General features: G+C 39.5%; 1 protein-coding gene across 1 annotated transcript; it reads right to left on the reverse strand.

Moving 5' to 3' along the window:
• Positions 1-113: 113 nt before the first annotated feature.
• On the reverse strand, positions 114-24,735 carry hsd20b2 (hydroxysteroid (20-beta) dehydrogenase 2). The gene is made up of 11 exons (XM_087807210.1): positions 24,494-24,735; positions 23,730-23,776; positions 23,599-23,674; positions 23,422-23,532; positions 17,308-17,375; positions 16,948-16,992; positions 14,638-14,672; positions 14,489-14,570; positions 13,189-13,254; positions 674-823; positions 114-597 (listed from the first exon to the last, which is right to left on the reverse strand). Exons 1-11 carry the CDS (start codon positions 24,642-24,644, stop codon positions 478-480), a joined length of 951 nt encoding a protein of 316 aa, XP_087663336.1. The 5' UTR covers positions 24,645-24,735; the 3' UTR covers positions 114-477.

Raw genomic sequence — 24,735 nt, forward strand, 5'->3', positions numbered from 1 at the left:
TGTTGTCATGGTAACTGCCTTGTTGTGCTGTGCAAGTGCAGGGATGTGTATTTATTGTGTACCTGAAGACTCAGGTGAGTGACTCACAGGTGCGCGGCGACGACTCACAAACATCACTTTTTAAATCATGATTTATTCTGACATTTGTATTATTTTACATCATCATTGATTCATTAATATATGAAAGAATAGATGATTGATTTTTGATGTAGAGTTCAGTGACATCACTAGTTATCTTTAACTTGATATAAATAGAGATTATTATTATTATTATTATACATGTCAGTGACATCACTAGTTATCTTTAACTTGATATAAATAGAGATTATTATTATTATTATTATACATGTCAGTGACATCACTAGTTATCTTTAACTTGATATAAATAGAGATTATTATTATTATTATTATACATGTCAGTGACGTCACTAGTTATCTTTAACATGATTGGTTAAGACTCAGTATACTTGACACGCATCACTGGACCTTCTTCCCGCGACTAGACGGTCCTTGTTCATTGGAAAACTGCATGAGTTTCTCAAGTTGCCACGAAGACAGTCGCACAAAGTCCGGGAACATAATCTTGAAGAGTTTGTCCTGCAGCAGAAGAGAACAGTGTTGAACACAAGTGTTGAACTCGGTTAAAACATTAATATATTAACTCCTCACTGACCTGGACGCTGTGGGAGAGGCAGCCGTGAGTGTTGATGGAGTAACCAACCGTGTCCAAGGCGTCGCTGACGAATGACTCGGCCGTTTTAACAAAGATGCCGGTTTGAGGGTTGTGAGTCATGTTGGTGGAAACCATTGCAGGAGAGACACACTGGTGAGGAGGAGCGTTAGTGCAGTTAGTGCTGGATCATAACACATGTGTCAAACACACACGTGTCAAACAAACGCATGTCAAACACACACGTGTCAAACACACACGTGTCAAACAAACACACGTCAAACACACACGTGTCAAACACACACGTGTCAAACAAACACAGGTCAAACACACACGTGTCAAACAAACACACGTCAAACACACGTGTCAAACACACATGTGTCAAACAAACACAGGTCAAACACACGTGTCAAACACACACGTGTCAAACAAACACAGGTCAAACACGTGTCAAACAAACACACGTCAAACACACGTGTCAAACAAACACGTCAAACACACACGTGTCAAACACACACGTGTCAAACAAACACGGGTCAAACACACACGTGTCAAACAAACACACGTCAAACAAACACGCGTCAAACAAACGCGTGTCAAACACACGTGTCAAACAAACACACGTCAAACACACACGTGTCAAACAAACACACGTGTCAAACACACACGTGTCAAACAAACACACGTCAAACACACGTATCAAACACACACGCGTCAAACAAACACGCGTCAAACAAACACACGTCAAACACACGTGTCAAACAAACACACGTCAAACACACACGTGTGAAACACACACGTGTCTAACACACACATGTCAAAAACACACTTGTCAAACAAACACGTGTCAAACACACACGTGTCAAACAAACACACATGTCAAACACACGTGTCAAACAAACACGTGTCAAACACACAAGTGTTCAAACACACACATGTCAAACAAACACACGTGTCAAACACACACGTGTCAAACAAACACGTGTCAAACACACGCGTGTCAAACAAACACGCGTGTCAAGCACACACGTTTCAAACAAACACACGTGTCAAACACACGTGTCAAACAAACACGTGTCAAACACACACGTGTCAAACACACGTGTCAAACAAACACGCGTCAAACACACACGCGTCAAACAAACACACGCGTCAAACAAACACGTGTCAAACAAACACGTGTCAAACAATCACGCGTCAAACAAACACACGTCAAACACACGTGTCAAACAAACACACGTGTCAAACAAACACACTTCAAACAAACACGTGTCAAACAAACACACGTCAAACAAACACGCGTCAAACAAACACACGTCAAACACACGTGTCAAACAAACACACGTCAAACACACACGTGTCAAACACACACGTGTCAAACACACACTTGTCAAACAAACACGTGTCAAACACACACGTGTCAAAAAACACACGTGTCAAACACACACGTGTCAAACACACGTGTCAAACAAACACGTGTCAAACACACACGTGTCAAACACACACATGTCAAACAAACACACGTGTCAAACACACACGTGTCAAACAAACGCGTGTCAAACAAACACACGTGTCAAACACACGTGTCAAACAAACACGTGTCAAACACACATGTGTCAAACAAACACAAGTGTCAAACACACACGTGTCAAACAAACACGCGTCAAACACACACGCGCCAAACAAACACACGTCAAACACACACGTGTCAAACACACACACGTGTCAAACACACACACGTGTCAAACAAACACGTGTCAAACACACACGTATCAAACAAACACACGTGTCAAACACACACGTGTCAAACAAACACACGTGTCAAACACACACGTGTCAAACAAACACACGTGTCAAACACACACGTGTCAAACAAACACACGTGTCAAACACACACGTTTCAAACAAACACACGTGTCAAACACACACGTGTCAAACAAACACGCGTCAAACACACGCGTCAAACAAACACACGTCAAACACACACGTCAAACACACACGTGTCAAACAAACATACGTTAAACACACGTGTCAAACACACACGTGTCAAACACACACGTGTCAAACACACACACGTGTCAAACACACACATGTCAAACACACAAGTGTCAAACACACACGTGTCAAACACACACATGTCAAACAAACACACGTCAAACACACACATGTCAAACACACAAGTGTCAAACACACACATGTGTCAAACACACACACGTGTCAAACACACACGTGTCAAACAAACACACGTGTCAAACACACACGTGTCAAACACACACACGTGTCAAACACACACGTGTCAAACAAACACATGTGTCAAACACACACGTGTCAAACAAACACGCGTCAAACACATGCGTCAAACAAACACACGTCAAACACACACGTCAAACACACACGTGTCAAACGAACACACGTCAAACACACACGTGTCAAACAAACACAGGTCAAACACACACGTGTCAAACACACACGTGTCAAACAAACATACGTCAAACACACACGTGTCAAACACACACGTGTCAAACAAACACGCGTGTCAAACAAACACACGTGTCAAACACACGTGTCAAACAAACACGTGTCAAACACACAAGTGTCAAACACACACGTGTCAAACAAACACATGTGTCAAACACACACGTGTCAAACAAACACGTGTCAAACAAACACACGTGTCAAACAAACACGGGTGTCAAGCACACACGTGTCAAACACACACGTGTCAAACACACACATGTCAAACACACACGTGTCAAACACACACGTGTCAAACAAAGACGCGTCAAACACACACGCGGCAAACAAACACACGCGTCAAACACACACACGTCAAACAAACACACGTGTCAAACACACACGTGTCAAACAAACACGTGTCAAACACACACCTGTCAAACAAACACATGTCAAACACACGCGTGTCAAACAAACACACGTGTTAAACACACACGTGTCAAATAAACACGCGTCAAATACACACGCGTCAAACACACACGTGTCAAACAAACACACGTCAAACACACACGTGTCAAACAAACACGTGTCAAACAAACACACGTGTCAAACACACACGCGTCAAACAAACACACGTGTCAAACAAACATGTGTCAAACACACACGTGTAAAACAAACACACGTGTCAAACACACACGTGTAAAACAAACACACGTCAAACACACACGTGTCAAACAAACACGTGTCAAACAAACACGTGTTAAAAAACACACGTGTCAAACACACATGTGTCAAACACACACGTGTCAAACACACACGTGTCAAACAAACACACGTGTCAAACACACTTGTGTCAAACAAACACACGTGTCAAACACACACGTGTCAAACAAACACACGTCAAACAAACACACGTGTCAAACACACACGTGTCAAACACACATGTGTCAAACTCACACGTGTCAAACACACACGTGTCAAACAAACATATGTGTCAAACACACATGTGTCAAACAAACACGTGTGAAACACACACGTGTCAAACAAACACACGTGTCAAACACACACGAGTCAAACAAACACACGTCAAACACACACGTGTCAAACACACACGTGTCAAACAAACACATGTCAAACACACACGTGTCAAACACACACGTGTCAAACAAACACACGTGTCAAACACACACGTGTCAAACTAACACACGTGTCAAACACACATGTGTCAAACAAACACACGTGTCAAACACACACGTGTCAAACAAACACACGTCAAACACACACGTGTCAAACAAACACGTGTCAAACAAACACACGTGTCAAACACACACGTGTCAAACACACACGTGTCAAACACACATGTGTCAAATAAACACATGTGTCAAACACAACCGTGTCAAACAAACACGCGTCAAACACACAGGCGTCAAACAAACACACGTCAAACACACACGTGTCAAACAAACACAGGTCAAACACACACACGTGTCAAACACAAACGTGTCAAACAAACACATGTGTCAAACACACACGTGTCAAACCAACACACGTGTCAAACACACACGTGTCAAACAAACACATGTGTCAAACACACACGTGTCAAATAAACACGCGTCAAACACACGCGTCAAACAAACACACGTCAAACACACACACGTCAAACACACACATGTCAAACAAACACACGTCAAACACACACGTGTCAAACAAACACAGGTCAAACACACACGTGTCAAACAAACACACGTTTCAAACAAACACACGTGTCAAACAAACACACATCAAACACACACGTGTCAAACACACACGTGTCAAACACACACCTGTCAAACAAACATGCGTGTCAAACACACACGTGTCAAACAAACACACGTCAAACACACACGTGTCAAACAAACATGTCAAACACACACGTGTCAAACAAACACAAGTCAAACAAACACACGTGTCAAAGACACACGTGTCAAACAAACACGCGTCAAACACACGCGTCAAACAAACACACGTCAAACACACACACGTCAAACACACACGGGTCAAACAAACACACGTCAAACACACACGTGTCAAACATACACACGTCAAACACACACGTGTCAAACAAACACAGGTCAAACACACACGTGTCAAACAAACACACGTCAAACACACACGTGTCAAACAAACACACGCCAAACACACACGTGTCAAACACACACGTGTGAAACAAACATGCGTGTCAAACACACATGTGTCAAACACACACGTGTCAAACAAACACACGTCAAACACACACGTGTCAAACAAACATGTCAAACACACACGTGTCAAACAAACACACGTCAAACACACACGTTTCAAACACACACGTGTCAAACAAACACACGTCAAACACACACGTGTCAAACACACACGTGTCAAACACACACGTGTCAAACACACACGTGTCAAACACACACATGTGTCAAACACACACGTGTCAAACACACAAGTGTCAAACACACACGTGTCAAACACACACATGTCAAACAAACACACGTCAAACACACATGTGTCAAACACACACATGTGTCAAACACACACACGTGTCAAACACACACGTGTCAAACAAACACACGTGTCAAACACACACACGTGTCAAACACACACGCGTCAAACACACGCGTCAAACAAACACACGTCAAACACACACGTCAAACACACACGTGTCAAACAAACACACGTGTCAAACAAACACAGGTCAAACACACACGTGTCAAACAAACACACGTCAAACACACACGTGTCAAACAAACATACGTCAAACACACACGTGTCAAACACATACGTGTCAAACAAACACGTGTGTCAAACACACACGTGTCAAGCACACACGTGTCAAACACACACGTGTCAAACAAACACACGTCAAACAAACACACGTGTCAAACACACGTGTCAAACACACGTGTCAAACAAACACACATGTCAAACACACACACGTGTCAAACACACACGTGTCAAACAAACACGTGTCAAACAAACACACTTGTCAAACAAACACGGGTGTCAAGCACACACGTGTCAAACACACACGTGTCAAACAAACACACGTGTCAAACACACACGTGTCAAACAAACACGTGTCAAACACACACGTGTCAAACACACACATGTCAAACACACACGTGTCAAACACACACGTGTCAAACAAACACACGTCAAACACACACGCGTCAAACAAACACACGCGTCAAACACACACACGTCAAACAAACACACGTGTCAAACACACACACACGTGTCAAACACACACGTGTCAAACAAACACGTGTCAAACACACCTGTCAAACAAACACATGTCAAACACACGCGTGTCAAACAAACACACGTGTTAAACACACACGTGTCAAATAAACACACGTGTCAAACACACACGTGTCAAACAAACACGCGTCAAACACACACGCGTCAAACAAACACACGCGTCAAACAAACACACTTCAAACACACACGTGTCAAACATACACACGTCAAACACACACGTGTCAAACAAACACACGTCAAACACACACGTGTCAAACAAACACACGTGTCAAACAAACATGTGTCAAACACACACGTGTCAAACAAACACACGTGTCAAACACACACATGTAAAACAAACATACGTCAAACACACACGTGTCAAACAAACACACGTGTTAAAAAACACACGTGTCAAACACACACGTGTCAAACACACACGTGTCAAACACACACGTGTCAAACAAACACACGTGTCAAACACACATGTGTCAAACAAACACACGTGTCAAACACACACGTGTCAAACAAACACACGTCAAACAAACACACGTGTCAAACACACACGTGTCAAACACACATGTGTCAAACACACAGGTGTCAAACAAACACATGTGTCAAACACACACGTGTCAAACAAACACACGTGTCAAACACACACGTGTCAAACACACACGTGTCAAACAAACATATGTGTGAAACACACATGTGTCAAACAAACACGTGTCAAGCAAACACACGTCAAACAAACACAAGTGTCAAACTCACGTATCAAACACACACGTGTCAAACACACAGGTGTCAAACAAACACATGTGTCAAACACACACGTGTCAAACAAACACACGTGTCAAACACACACATGTCAAACAAATACACGTGTCAAACACACACGTGTCAAACACACACGTGTCAAACACATACGTGTCAAACAAACACAGGTCAAACACACACATGTCAAACAAACAAAGGTCAAACACACACGTGTCAAACAAACCTGTGTCAAACAAACACACGTGTCAAACACATGTCAAACAAACACACGTCAAACACACACACGTCAAACAAACACATGTCAAACAAACACACGTCAAACACACACGTGTCAAACACACACGTGTCAAACACACACGTGTCAAACAAACACAGGTCAAACAAACACACGTGTCAAACAAACACATGTCAAACACACACGTGTCAAACAAACACAGGTCAAACACACACGTGTCAAACAAACACGTGTCAAACAAACACACGTGTCAAACACATGTCAAACAAACACACGTCAAACACACACACGTCAAACAAACACGTGTCAAACAGGTGTCAAACAAACACACGTCAAACACACGTGTCAAACAAACACACATGTCAAACAAACACATGTCAAACAAACACATGTCAAACAAACACACGTCAAACACACACGTATCAAACAAACACATGTCAAACAAACACACACATGTCAAACACACATGTCAAACAAACACACGTGTTAAACACGTGTCAAAGAAATACACGTGTCAAACACGTGTCAAACAAACACGTGAAACACACGTGTCAAACAAACACATGTCAAACACACACACGTGTCAAACAAACACATGTCAAACACACTCGTCAAACACACACACGTCAAACAAACACGTGTCAAACACACACATGTGTCAAACAAACACATGTCAAACACACACGTGTCAAACACATACATGTCAAACAAACACACGTCAAACAAACACACGTGAAACACACACGTGTCAAACAAACACACGTCAGACACACAGGTGTCAAACAAACACGTGTCAAACACGTGTCAGTCAAACACACGTGTCACACAAACAAACACACGTCAAACAAACACACGTCAAACAAACACATCAAACAAACACACGTCAAACAAACACATGTCAAACAAACACACCTCAAACACACACGTGTCAAACAAACACACCTCAAACACACACGTGTCAAACACGTGTCAGTCAAACACACATGTCAAACAAACACACGTGTCGAACAAACACAGGTCAAACAAACACACGTCAAACACAAATGTGTCAAACACACACATGTCAAACAAAGACATGTCAAACAAACACATGTCAAACACACACGTGTCAAACACACATGTCTCAAACAAACACAGGTCAAACACACACGTGTCAAACAAACACATGTCAAACAAACACACATCAAACACACACGTGTCAAACAAACACATGTCAAACAAACACACGTCAAACACAAACGTGTCAAACAAACACACGTCAAACACACACGTAAGTAAGTAAGTAAGTAAGTAATATTTATTTATATAGCGCTTTTCAAGACCAGGGTCACAAAGCGCTTAGACAATCAAAACAATACTCAAAAAAGTACATACTTTAAAGATCAAGATAATACTGAGAACAACACATGAGATCAAAATTCAAGGAAAAGCCTGAACAAATAGAAACGTCTTAAGATGTTTCTTAAAGGAGTCAGTAGACTCCATCAAGCGCAAAGAGAGAGGAAGATCGTTCCAAAGCTTATGAGCAACAGCCTGAAAAGATTTCTCTCCTCTGGTCCTGAGCCGTGTGCGTGGAACCATAAGTAGATTCTGATCAACAGACCTCAGAGCCCGAGCTGGGGTGTAAGGCTGGATCAGATCAGTGATGTAAGGAGGAGCCTGACCATGAATAGCTCTGAAAGTAAGAACCAGAATTTTAAAGTTGATCCTGAAAGAAACTGGAAGCCAGTGAAGAGTTTTAAGGATCGGAGAAATGTGAGTTCTTCTACTAGAGCGGCTCAGAGTTCTGAATCAACTGCAGACGAGACAGATCCTTCTTGTTAAGACATGAAAACAAACTGTTACAATAGTCCAGACGAGAAGAAACAAACGCATGGATTACAACGTGTCAAACAAACACGTGTCAAACACGTGTCAGTCAAACACACGTGTCAAACACGTGTCAAACAAACACAGGTCAAACAAACACACGTCAAACACACACGTGTCAAACACACACGTGTCAAACAAACACATGTCAAACAAACACACGTCAAACACACAAGTGTCAAACAAACAAACATGTCAAACACGTGTCAAAGAAACACGTGTCAAACACACATGTGTCAAACAAACACGTGTCAAACAAACACATGTCAAACAAACACACGTCAAACACACACGTGTCAAACAAACACACGTCAAACAAACACACGTGAAACACACACGTGTCAAACAAACACACGTCAGACACACAGGTGTCAAACAAACACGTGTCAAACACGTGTCAGTCAAACACACGTGTCACACAAACAAACACGTGTCAAACAAACACACGTCAAACAAACACATCAAACAAACACACGTCAAACAAACACATGTCAAACAAACACACCTCAAACACACACGTGTCAAACAAACACACCTCAAACACACACGTGTCAAACACGTGTCAGTCAAACACACATGTCAAACAAACACACGTGTCAAACAAACACAGGTCAAACAAACACACGTCAAACACACATGTGTCAAACACACACATGTCAAACAAAGACATGTCAAACAAACACATGTCAAACACACACGTGTCAAACACACATGTCTCAAACAAACACAGGTCAAACACACACGTGTCAAACAAACACATGTCAAACAAACACACATCAAACACACACGTGTCAAACAAACACATGTCAAACAAACACACGTCAAACACAAACGTGTCAAACAAACACACGTCAAACACACACGTGTCAAACACGTGTCAGTCAAACACACGTGTCAAACGCGTGTCAAACAAACACAGGTCAAACAAACACACGTCAAACACACACGTGTCAAACACACACGTGTCAAACAAACACATGTCAAACAAACACACGTCAAACACACAAGTGTCAAACAAACAAACATGTCAAACACGTGTCAAAGAAACACGTGTCAAACACACATGTGTCAAACACACACGTGTCATAGAAGCGCACGTGTCAAACAAACACACGTGTCAAACACGTGTCAAACAAACACAGGTCAAACACACACGTGTCAAACAAACACATATCAAACAAACACACATCAAACACACACGTGTCAAACACACACGTGTCAAACAAACACACGTCAAACAAACACACGTCAAACACACGTGTCAAACAAACACATGTCAAACAAACACACGTCAAACAAACACACGTCAAACACACGTGTCAAACAAACACATGTCAAACAAACACACGTGTCAAACAAACACATGTCAAACAAACACATGTCAAACAAACACACGTCAAACACACACGTGTCAAACAAACACATGTCAAACAAACACACGTGTCAAACAAACACATGTCAAACAAACACAAGTGTTAAACACGTGTCAAAGAAACACGTGTCAAACACACACACGTGTCAAACAAACACATGTCAAACACAGGTCAAACACACACGTCTCAAACACACATGTGTCAAACAAACACAGGTCAAACACACACGTGTCAAACAAACACAGGTCAAACACACACGTGTCAAACAAACACGTGTCAAACACATGTCAAACAAACACACGTCAAACACACACACGTCAAACAAACACGTGTCAAACAAACACAGGTCAAACACACACGTGTCAAACAAACACATGTCAAACAAACACACGTCCAACACACATGTGTCAAACACACACGTGTCAAACAAACACATGTCAAACACACACATGTCAAACAAACACATGTCAAACAAACACACGTCAAACACACACGTATCAAACAAACACATGTCAAACAAACACACGTGTCAAACAAACACACGTGTTAAACACGTGTCAAAGAAACACGTGTCAAACACACACACGTGTCAAACACACACGTGTCAAACACACACGTGTCAAACAAACACAGGTCAAACACACACGTGTCAAACAAACACAGGTCAAACACACACGTGTCAAACAAACCTGTGTCAAACAAACACACGTGTCAAACACATGTCAAACAAACACACGTCAAACACACACACGTCAAACAAACACATGTCAAACAAACACACGTCAAACACACACGTGTCAAACACACACGTGTCAAACACACACGTGTCAAACAAACACAGGTCAAACAAACACACGTCAAACACACACGTGTCAAACAAAAACATGTCAAACAAACACACGTGTCAAACAAACACATGTCAAACACACACGTGTCAAACAAACACAGGTCAAACACACACGTGTCAAACAAACACGTGTCAAACAAACACACGTGTCAAACACATGTCAAACGAACACACGTCAAACACACACACGTCAAACAAACACGTGTCAAACACGTGTCAAACAAACACACGTCAAACACACGTGTCAAACAAACACACGTGTCAAACACGTGTCAAACAAACACAGGTCAAACACACACATGTCAAACAAACATGTCAAACACACACGTGTCAAACACACACATGTCAAACAAACACACATGTCAAACAAACACATGTCAAACAAACACATGTCAAACAAACACACGTCAAACACACACGTATCAAACAAACACATGTCAAACAAACACACGTGTCAAACAAACACATGTCAAACAAACACACGTGTTAAACACGTGTCAAAGAAACATTTGTCAAACACACACACGTGTCAAACAAACACATGTCAAACAAACACATGTCAAACAAACACACGTCAAACACACACGTGTCAAACACACACGTGTCAAACAAACACATGTCAAACAAAAACACGTCAAACACACACGTGTCAAACACGTGTCAAACAAACACACGTGTCAAACAAACACACGTGTCAAACACGTGTCAAACAAACACAGGTCAAACAAACACAGGTCAAACAAACACACGTCAAAAACACACGTCTCAAACAAACACATGTCAAACAAACACACATGTCAAACAAACACATGTCAAACAAACACACGTCAAACACACACGTGTCAAACAAACACATGTCAAACAAACACACGTGTCAAACAAACACATGTCAAACAAACACACGTGTTAAACACGTGTCAAAGAAACATTTGTCAAACACACACACGTCAAACACACACGTGTCAAACACACACGTGTCAAACAAACACATGTCAAACAAAAACACGTCAAACACACACGTGTCAAACACGTGTCAAACAAACACACGTGTCAAACAAACACACGTGTCAAACACGTGTCAAACAAACACACGTCAAACACACACGTGTCAAACACACACGTGTCAAACAAACACATGTCAAACAAAAACACGTCAAACACACACGTGTCATAGAAACACACATGTCAAACACGTGTCAAACAAACACACGTCAAACACACACACGTCAAACACACACGTGTCAAACAAACACAGGTCAAACACACACGTGTCAAACAAACACAGGTCAAACACACACGTGTCAAACAAACACATGTCAAACAAACATATCAAACACACATGTCAAACACACACGTCTCAAACAAACACAAGACAAACAAACATGTCAAACACATGTGTCGAACACGTGACGAACACACCTGTTGAACACACATGTCAAAAACACGTCAAAAACATGTTTCAAACATGCTGAGATGGGAAACCAGATGAAACTGTTAGTGGTTTTAATCCGGTTTCCTCCCACAGTCCAAAAACATACAGAGGTTGATTGAAAACTTGTCAGGTATCACTGTGTGTGTGAATGGTTGTGTGTTTTTGGGAGCGACTGGCATCCTGTCCAGGCACTCCAGCCCCCCCGCATCAGAGAAGAAGATAAATAACACAACAATATTATTCTTGGAATAACTGAGGACCTGGTCGTACCTGGAACGTGACGCCTCGGGATTTATATTCTGCATCCAGACTTTGGGAGAAATACGAAGTGAAAACCTGCAGGAGACGATCAAAAAGTCTTTTAGTGTCACACGACGTGTCACACGACGTGTCACACGACGTGTCACACGACGTGTCACACGACGTGTCACATGACGTGTCACATGAGGTATCACACGACGTGTCACATGACCTTTCACATGAGGTGTCACATGACGTGTCACATGAGGTGTCACATGACGTGTCACATGACGTGTCACATGACGTGTCACATGACGTGTCACGTGTCACATGATGTGTCACGTGTCACATGACGTGTCACATGAGGTATCACACGACGTGTCACATGACCTTTCACATGAGGTGTCACATGACGTGTCACATGAGGTGTCACATGACGTGTCACATGACGTGTCACATGACGTGTCACATGACGTGTCACATGACGTGTCACATGACGTGTCACATGACGTGTCACATGACGTGTCACATGACGTGTCACATGACGTGTCACGTGTCACATGACGTGTCACGTGTCACATGACGTGTCACATGACGTGTCACATGACGTGTCACATGACGTGTCACATGACGTGTCACATGACGTGTCACATGACGTGTCACATGACGTGTCATATGACGTGTCACATGACACGTTTCACATGACGTGTCACATGACGTGTCACGTGTCACATGAAGTGTCACGTGTCACATGACGTGTCACGTGTCACATGACGTGTCACGTGTCACATGACGTGTCACGTGTCACATGACGTGTCACGTGTCACATGACGTGTCACGTGTCACATGACGTGTCACATGACGTGTCACATGACGTGTCACATGACGTGTCACATGACGTGTCACATGACGTGTCACATGATGTGTCACGTGTCACATGACGTGTCACATGACGTGTCACATGACGTGTCACATGACGTGTCACATGACGTGTCACATGACGTGTCACATGACGTGTCACATGACGTGTCACATGACGTGTCTCGTGTCACATGACGTGTCTCGTGTCACATGACGTGTCTCGTGTAACATGACGTGTCTCGTGTCACATGACGTGTCACATGACGTGTCACATGACGTGTCACATGACGTGTCACATGACGTGTCACATGACGTGTCACATGACGTGTCACATGACGTGTCACATGACGTGTCACATGACGTGTCACATGACGTGTCACATGACGTGTCACATGACGTGTCACATGACGTGTCACGTGTCACATGACGTGTCACGTGTCACATGACGTGTCATCAAGATGTTCGGCACCTTTGAGGCAGAATATGGCGCCAGCAGGGGTTGGTGTCTCTCTGCCGCCACCGACGACAAGCTGATGACCAAGCCTGACTTCCTGCCAGGAAAATGCACTTCCTGTCAAACCTTCATGACAGATCTCACCCAGAAGTCTTGTGACTCACCTCTGGACCATCCCTGGAAGAACGATCTTGATCATCTGAGAGGAAAACACACTTTATTATGATGTATTATTATATGTATTATTATTATTGTATGAATCATGTTATTATTATATTTATTATTATTAATGTATGAATCATGTTATTATTATATTTATTATTATATTTATTATTATTATATGTTATTATTATATTTATTATTATTATTGTATGAATCATGTTATTATTATATTTATTATTATATTTATTAGTATTATATGTTATTATTATATTTATTATTATTATTGTATGAATCATGTTATTATTATATTTATTATTATATTTATTATTATTATATTTATTATTATTATTGTATTAATCATGTTATAATTATGATTTATTATTATATTTATTAATTATTATTGTATGAATCATGTTATAATTATGATGTATTACTATATCTATTATTATTATTGTATGAATCATGTTATTATTATGATGTATTATTATATTTATTATTTTTATATGTTATTATTATGATGTATTATTATATTTATTATTATTATTGTATGAATCATGTTATTATTATGATTTATTATTATATTTATTATTATTATTGTATGAATCATGCTATTATTATGATGTATTATTATATTTATTATTATTATTATATGAATCATGTTATTATTATGATTTATTATTATATTTATTATTATTATTGTATGAATCATGTTATTATTATGATTTATTATTATATTTATTATTATTATTGTATGAAACATGTTATTATTATATGTATTATTATTATTGTATTAATCATGTTATAATTATGATTTATTATTATATTTATTATTATTATTGTATTAATCATGTTATAATTATGATTTATTATTATATTTATTATTATTATTGTATGAATCATGTTATTATTATATATTTTATTATTATTGTATTAATCATGTTATTATTATGATTTATTATTATATTTATTATTATTATATGTTATTATTATGATTTATTATTATATTTATTATTATTATTGTATGAATCATGTTATTATTATGATGTATTATTATATTTATTATTTTTATATGTTATTATTATGATGTATTATTATATTTATTATTATTATTGTATGAATCATGTTATTATTATGATTTATTATTATATTTATTATTATTATTGTATGAATCATGTTATAATTATGATTTATTATTATATTTATTATTATTATTGTATGAATCATGTTATTATTATGATTTATTATTATATTTATTATTATTATTGTATGAATCATGTTATTATTATGATTTATTATTATATTTATTATTATTATTGTATTAATCATGTTATAATTATGATTTATTATTATATTTATTATTATTATTGTATTAATCATGTTATAATTATGATTTATTATTATATTTATTATTATTATTGTATGAATCATGTTATTATTATATTATTATTATATTTATTATTATTATTGTATGAATCATGTTATAATTATGATGTATTATTATATTTATTATTATTATTGTATTAATCATGTTATTATTATGATTTATTATTATATTTATTATTATTATTGTATGAATCATGTTATAATTATGATGTATTATTATATTTATTATTATTATTGTATGAATCATGTTATTATTATGATTTATTATTATATTTATTATTATTATTGTATGAATCATGTTATTATTATGATTTATTATTATATTTATTATTATTATTGTATTAATCATGTTATAATTATGATTTATTATTATATTTATTATTATTATGTATTAATCATGTTATAATTATGATTTATTATTATATTTATTATTATTATTGTATGAATCATGTTATTATTATATTAATTATTATTATATGTTATTATTATGATGTAATATTATATTTATTATTATTATTGTATTAATCATGTTATTATTATGATTTATTATTATATTAATTATTATTATATGTTATTATTATGATGTATTATTATATTTATTATTATTATTGTATTAATCATGTTATAATTATGATTTATTATTATATTTATTATTATTATTGTATTAATCATGTTATTATTATGATGTATTATTATATTTATTATTATTATATGTTATTATTATATATTATTATTGTATTTATTATTATTATTGTATTAATCATGTTATAATTATGATTTATTATTATATTTATTATTATTATTGTATTAATCATGTTATAATTATGATTCATTATTATATTTATTATTATTATTGTATGAATCATGTTATTATTATGATGTATTATTATATTTATTAGTCATATTATTATCATTCATGTCATCAGTACCTGCAGCAACGACACGATGTTCACGTTAACGATGTCGTCAATTTTCTGCAGGAAGAGAAATAATTATTGTCTCTGGTGACCTCAGGGTCACATGGTGACCTCAGGGTCACATGGTCACCTCAGGGTCACATGATCACCTCAGGGTCACATGGTCACCTCAGGGTCACATGGTGACCTCGGGGTCACCTCAGGGTCACATGGTCACCTCAGGGTCACATGGTTACCTCAGGGTCACATGGTCACCTCAGGGTCACCTCAGGGTCACATGGTTACCTCACAGTCACATGGTCACCTCAGGGTCACATGGTTACCTCAGGGTCACATGGTCACCTCAGGGTCACCTCAGGGTCACATGGTTACCTGGTCCAGATGAGGGATGTCCAAGAACCTTTCGAAGCGGTTGGAGAAAACCATCCCTACGTTGTTGACTGAAGGAGAGAAATATTAGATATATAGAGAGTATTAGTATCTAATACTGATACATTATTATAATTAGATACTAATACATTATTATTATTAGATACTAATACATTATTATGATCTAATACTAATACATTATTATGATCTAATACTAATACATTACTATGATGTAATACTACAGACTACAACCCCAGGCCTACAACCCCAGGACTACAACCCCAGGACTACAACCCCAGGACTACAACCCCAGGACTACAACCCCGGGCCTACAACCCCAGGCCTACAACCCCAGGACTACAACCCCAGGACTACAACCCCAGGACTACAACCCCGGGACTACAACCCCGGGACTACAACCCCGGGCCTACAACCCCAGGACTACAACCCCAGGCCTACAACCCCAGGACTACAACCCCAGGCCTACAACCCCAGGCCTACAACCCCAGGACTACAACCCCAGGACTACAACCCCAGGACTACAACCCCAGGACTACAACCCCAGGCCTACAACCCCAGGACTACAACCCCAGGCCTACAACCCCAGGACTACAACCCCAGGACTACAAACCCAGGACTCCAACCCCAGGACTCCAACCCCAGGACTACAACCCCAGGCCTACAACCCCAGGACTACAACCCCAGGCCTACAACCCCAGGACTACAACCCCAGGACTACAAACCCAGGACTCCAACCCCAGGACTCCAACCCCAGGACTACAACCCCAGGCCTACAACCCCAGGACTACAACCCCAGGCCTACAACCCCAGGACTACAACCCCAGGACTCCAACCCCAGGACTACAACCCCAGGACTCCAACCCCAGGACTACAACCCCAGGACTCCAACCCCAGGCCTACAACCCCAGGACTACAACCCCAGGACTACAACCCCAGGACTACAACCCCAGGACTACAACCCCAGGCCTACAACCCCAGGACTACAACCCCAGGACTACAACCCCACAACCTCCTTCTGCAACTCTTTAATTGTTTCATTGCAAGAATTCAGAACATTCAGCAGCGACTCTCATCCTTCATACACTCGTGATCCTCCTTCCAGCTCCTCACTCTCCAGAAGTGAGTCGTTCAGACTCATCATCCACCTTCAACTCGACCCCCTCGATATAACATAACCCTTCTGACTTCAACAACTTCCTTCCTGTATCGAATCTTCCCTTCGTCAGACCACTTTTAAGGACCTTTTATGACTCGGTGGTAGCCTCTGCTATCCACTACGCTGTGGTCTGCTGGGGAGCAGCAGCAGGACCGGGACAGTAAGAGACTGAACAGGCTGGTCACGAGGCTCTGTCCTGTCGCTCGCTGGACTCGGTGGAGGAGGTGGGAGAGAGGAGGACACTCTCCAGACTCTCCTCCATCAGGGACAACGCTCTCCACCCACTGCACCTGACCGTGGAGGAGCAGCTCCTTCAGGGGCTCAGGCCCCCCAGTGTAGGACGGAGCGTTATAGAAGGTCCTTCATCCCAACTGGTGTCATTTAACTCTCTACTTTAAATATCCTGATGCTAATCCGTAGTGTTTTTCTTCTCGTGTGTTTTTAATTTTTTTTCCGTTTTTATTTCTATTTTATTTTATTTTTATTCTATTTTATTTTGTTAATAGTGTTAAATTTCTAATTTTGTAAATAATTGTATATTCTTAAGATCGTTTTTATTTTATTTTGTATTATCTCTTTTATTATTTCTTTTTCCTTGCACTTTATTTTTTTAAACTGCGCTGTTGTGAAAGTGTGTTTCCCTCTGGATGAATAAAGCTTTTCTATTCTAGTCTCCAAAATCCTTGAAAAAACAGTCGCCTCTCAACTCCATTCTCACTCAATAATAACCTGTATGAACAGTTTCACTCAATATTAACCTGTATGAACAGTTTCACTCAATATTAACCTGTATGAACAGTTTCACTCAATAATAACCTATATGAACAGTTTCACTCAATATTAACCTGTATGAACAGTTTCACTCAATAATAACCTATATGAACAGTTTCACTCAATAATAACCTATATTAAAAGTTTCACTCAATAATAACCTGTATGAACAGTTTCACTCAATATTAACCTGTATGAACAGTTTCACTCAATAATAACCTATATGAACAGTTTCACTCAATATTAACCTGTATGAACAGTTTCACTCAATAATAACCTATATGAACAGTTTCACTCAATATTAACCTGTATGAACAGTTTCACTCAATAATAACCTGTATGAACAGTTTCACTCAATAATAACCTGTATGAACAGTTTCACTCAATAATAACCTATATGAACAGTTTCACTCAATATTAACCTGTATGAACAGTTTCACTCAATAATAACCTATATGAACAGTTTCACTCAATATTAACCTGTATGAACAGTTTCACCCAATAATAACCTGTATGAACAGTTTCACTCAATAATAACCTGTATGAACAGTTTCACTCAATATTAACCTGTATGAACAGTTTCACTCAATATTAACCTGTATGAACAGTTTCACTCAATAATAACCTATATGAACAGTTTCACTCAATATTAACCTGTATGAACAGTTTCACTCAATAATAACCTATACGAACAGTTTCACTCAATAATAACCTATACGAACAGTTTCACTCAATATTAACCTGTATGAACAGTTTCACTCAATAATAACCTATATGAACAGTTTCACTCAATAATAACCTGTATGAACAGTTTCACTCAATATTAACCTGTATGAACAGTTTCACTCAATATTAACCTGTATGAACAGTTTCACTCAATATTAACCTGTATGAACAGTTTCACTCAATATTAACCTGTATGAACAGTTTCACTCAATAATAACCTATACGAACAGTTTCACTCAATATTAACCTGTATGAACAGTTTCACTCAATAATAACCTATATGAACAGTTTCACTCAATAATAACCTGTATGAACAGTTTTACTCAATATTAACCTGTATGAACAGTTTCACTCAATAATAACCTATACGAACAGTTTCACTCAATATTTACCTGTATGAACAGTTTCACTCAATAATAACCTATACGAACAGTTTCACTCAATATTAACCTGTATGAACAGTTTCACTCAATAATAACCTATACGAACAGTTTCACTCAATATTAACCTGTATGAACAGTTTCACTCAATATTAACCTGTATGAACAGTTTCACTCAATAATAACCTGTATGAACAGTTTCACTCAATAATAACCTATATGAACAGTTTCACTCAATAGTAACCTGTATGAACAGTTTCACTCAATAATAACCTGTATGAACAGTTTCACTCAATAATAACCTGTATGAACAGTTTCACTCAATAATAACCTGTATGAACAGTTTCACTCAATAATAACCTGTATGAACAGTTTCACTAAATAATAACCTATATGAACAGTTTCACTCAATAGTAACCTGTATGAACAGTTTCACTCAATAATAACCTGTATGAACAGTTTCACTCAATAATAACCTGTATGAACAGTTTCACTCAATAATAACCTATTTGAACAGTTTCACTCAATAGTAACCTGTATGAACAGTTTCACTCAATAATAACCTATAAGAACAGTTTCACTCAATAGTAACCTGTATGAACAGTTTCACTCAATAATAACCTATATGAACAGTTTCACTCAATAATAACCTGTATGAACAGTTTCACTCAATAATAACCTGTATGAACAGTTTCACTCAATAATAACCTGTATGAACAGTTTCACTCAATAATAACCTATATGAACAGTTTCACTCAATAGTAACCTGTATGAACAGTTTCACTCAATAATAACCTATATGAACAGTTTCACTCAATAATAACCTGTATGAACAGTTTCACTCTATAATAACCTGTATGAACAGTTTCACTCAATAATAACCTGTATGAACAGTTTCACTCCACAGCACTGAGACAGCATTAAAATGACAAATGATCTCCTCATGGCAGCTGATTCTGGTCTCCTGTCCATCCTCATCCTCCTCTCCATCCTCTCCATCCTCATCCTCCTCTCCATCCTCTCCATCCTCATCCTCCTCTCCATCCTCTCTATCCTCATCCTCCTCTCCATCCTCTCCATCCTCATCCTCCTCTCCATCCTCTCCATCCTCATCCTCCTCTCCATCCTCACCATCCTCATCCTCCTCTCCATCCTCCTCATCCTCCTTGACCTTTTGACACCATCCATCTCACCACCTCATTCAGTTAAGGTCCCTTAAGTGGGGCGTCATAGCTCAGATGCTAGAGTGGTTGCCTGCAGTCCAAGAGGTTGCAGGTTCAATCCCAGCTCCAGACAAGCTTGTGTCGTTGTGTCCCTGAAGATACTTTACCCTGATTGCTCCTGATGGGAGTCTTGGCGCGTGTGCAGCCTACTCCCATCAGTATGTGTGAATGGCTGTCAAAGCGCTTTGTGACCCTGGTCTAGAAAGGCTCTATATAAATATAACTCTTTTCTCTCACTGTATCCTCCCTCACTCTTCTCTCTTCTTTTATCTCACTGTATCCTCCCTCACTCTTCTCTCTTCTTTTCTCTCACTCTATCCTCCCTCACTCTTCTCTTTTCTTTTCTCTCACTCTATCCTCCCTCACTCTTCTCTTTTCTTTTCTCTCACTCTATCCTCCCTCACTCTTCTCTTTTCTTTTCTCTCACTCTATCCTCCCTCACTCTTCTCTTTTCTTTTCTCTCACTGTATCCTCCCTCACTCTTCTCTCTTCTTTTCTCTCACTCTATCCTCCCTCACTCTTCTCTCTTCTTTTCTCTCACTGTATCCTCCCTCACTCTTCTCTCTTCTTTTCTCTCACTCTATCCTCCCTCCCTCTTCTCTTTTCTTTTCTCTCACTGTATCCTCCCTCACTCTTCTCTCTTCTTTTCTCTCACTGTATCCTCCCTCACTCTTCTCTCTTCTTTTCTCTCACTGTATCCTCCCCACTCTTCTCTTTTCTTTTCTCTCACTGTATCCTCCCTTACTCTTCTCTCTTCTTTTCTCTCACTGTATCCTCCCTCACTCTTCTCTCTTCTTTTCTCTCACTCTATCCTCCCTCACTCTTCTCTTTTCTTTTCTCTCACTGTATCCTCCCTCACTCTTCTCTTTTCTTTTCTCTCACTGTATCCTCCCTCACTCTTCTCTCTTCTTTTCTCTCACTGTATCCTCCCTCACTCTTCTCTCTTCTTTTCTCTCACTGTATCCTCCCTCACTCTTCTCTTCTCTCCTCTTTTCTCTCACTGTATCCTCCCTCACTCTTCTCTCTTCTTTTCTCTCACTGTATCCTCCCTCACTCTTCTCTCTTCTTTTCTCTCACTGTATCCTCCCTCACTCTTCTCTCTTCTTTTCTCTCACTGTATCCTCACTCACTCTTCTCTCTTCTTTTCTCTCACTGTATCCTCCCTCACTCTTCTCTCTTCTTTTCTCTCACTGTATCCTCCCTTACTCTTCTCTCTTCTTTTCTCTCACTGTATCCTCCCTCACTCTTCTCTCTTCTTTTCTCTCACTGTATCCTCCCTCACTCTTCTCTTTTCTTTTCTCTCACTGTATCCTCCCTCACTCTTCTCTCTTCTTTTCTCTCACTGTATCCTCCCTCACTCTTCTCTTTTCTTTTCTCTCACTCTATCCTCCCTCACTCTTCTCTTTTCTTTTCTCTCACTCTATCCTCCCTCACTCTTCTCTCTTCTTTTCTCTCACTGTATCCTCCCTCACTCTTCTCTCTTCTTTTCTCTCACTGTATCCTCCCTCACTCTTCTCTCTTCTTTTCTCTCACTGTATCCTCCCTCACTCTTCTCTCTTCTTTTCTCTCACTGTATCCTCCCTCACTCTTCTCTCTTCTTTTCTCTCACTGTATCCTCCCTTACTCTTCTCTCTTCTTTTCTCTCAATGTATCCTCCCTTACTCTTCTCTCTTCTTTTCTATCACTGTATCCTCCCTGACTGTCAATTAAAAACCGAAAATGTGCCTGAAGATGTTTGACTTATTTAATAAACAGGTTTTATTATTTGATGAGAGAAACTGAACAAACAGGATCATTGACAACAGAAGCACAACATGTTCCTAACGTCTTCGTTTCTTACCCAGGACTCCAACCTCCAGGCCTTGAAGCCCTTGAGCAACCACAGGGTAAATCTTCTTTCCTTCCGTGAAGTCCACTTGGATGGAGATGGTCTGTCGCCCGAAGGTTTCCTCTGGGAAACATGTTTGAGTTTCTCTTCGTCTGTTCCAACGACACACAATGCTGGATTGAAACTCACCGATTTCTTTGGAAACCATCTGGAGCTTCTCCTCACTTCTGCCCACCAGCACGATGTCCAGGCCTCGCCTAGCCAGCTGCGAGAACGTTCACTTTCAAATGTGGAAAATGTTCGTTCTGCTGAAGACTCACCTCAAGAGCGTAAGCCTTTCCGATCCCAGACGTCGGCCCGGTTACAACTGCGAACACAGACAGTCATGATTCAACAGCTGCTAGCATGTAGCATGTAGCATGTAGCATCAATGCTGGTTTATTACATTTGTCACTGTTTGAACTCAATTAGCTTTGCTAACACACGGGAGCAAACCAAGCTAACCTAGCATTTCAAACCTGTTTCTTATGTTTACTTTCCAATCATGTCACACCTGAGCTTGATTGACAGGCTCCACACAAGGTCTACTGGATCTAAACCTAAAGCAGATTCACCTGCTGCAACTTTGATTATCGATTATTGAAAACAACTAGAATCTTGTGTAAGTTTATTGTAAATACACAACATATGACATCATCAAAGTCTTCATTTCAAACGTTCATGTGTTGTTTAGCCACAAGCTAAGCTAACAAGTGTAGCCTCTTCCTGATCACACTTCCTTTTACGTGTTACAGTAACTTGAGTAAACAAGTACCTACTTTCTGCTTAAGACCTCGGCTCCTGCAAGTGTTTGAGTGACAATAAGAGTGTTTGTTTAAGCCAGAACATGAAAGTGAAGAGAGAGAGAAGAGAGAGAGAAGAGTGAGAGAAGAGAGATAGAAGAGAGGAAGAAGAGAGATAGAAGAGAGGAAGAGTGAGAGAAGAGTGAGAGAAGAGAGAGGGAAGAGAGAGAAGAGTGAGAGAAGAGAGGGAGAAGAGTGAGGGAAGAGTGAGAGAATTCTCTTCCATCACAAAAACACTTTACCTGCCCAACGTCCGAACTTCCTCAGGTCTGTCCTCCACACCTTGGAGACGAAGAACTGCAGGAAACAGTTGAAAAAACTCCAGACGAGGTTCAGCAGCTTCAGGATCAGCAGCAGAAGAGCCACGACTTGCATCAGATCCCAGAGAGACATGTCGACTTCCTCACTCTCAACGCCTCACTCTTTTGTGTCGTCTCTCTCTCCTCCTCACACTCTTTTATGTCGTCTCTCTCTCTCCTCCTCA

The sequence above is a fragment of the Callionymus lyra genome, chromosome 14 (genome assembly GCF_982586985.1).
Source record: "Callionymus lyra chromosome 14, fCalLyr1.hap1.1, whole genome shotgun sequence".
Classification (NCBI taxonomy): Eukaryota; Metazoa; Chordata; class Actinopteri; order Syngnathiformes; family Callionymidae; genus Callionymus; species Callionymus lyra.

What these genes read in the sequence shown, in the direction of transcription:
- hsd20b2 (XM_087807210.1), bottom strand. Translation starts at nt 24,644, where the DNA reads ATGTCTCTCTGGGATCTGATGCAAGTCGTGGCTCTTCTGCTGCTGATC. An exon ending in GATGGTTTCCAAAGAAATCG is followed by an intron (nt 23,533 to 23,598) that starts GTGAGTTTCAAT and finishes CATGTTTCCCAG; the next exon opens with AGGAAACCTTCGGGCGACAG. An exon ending in CCTGGAGGTTGGAGTCCTGG is followed by an intron (nt 17,376 to 23,421) that starts GTAAGAAACGAA and finishes TCTCTCCTTCAG; the next exon opens with TCAACAACGTAGGGATGGTT.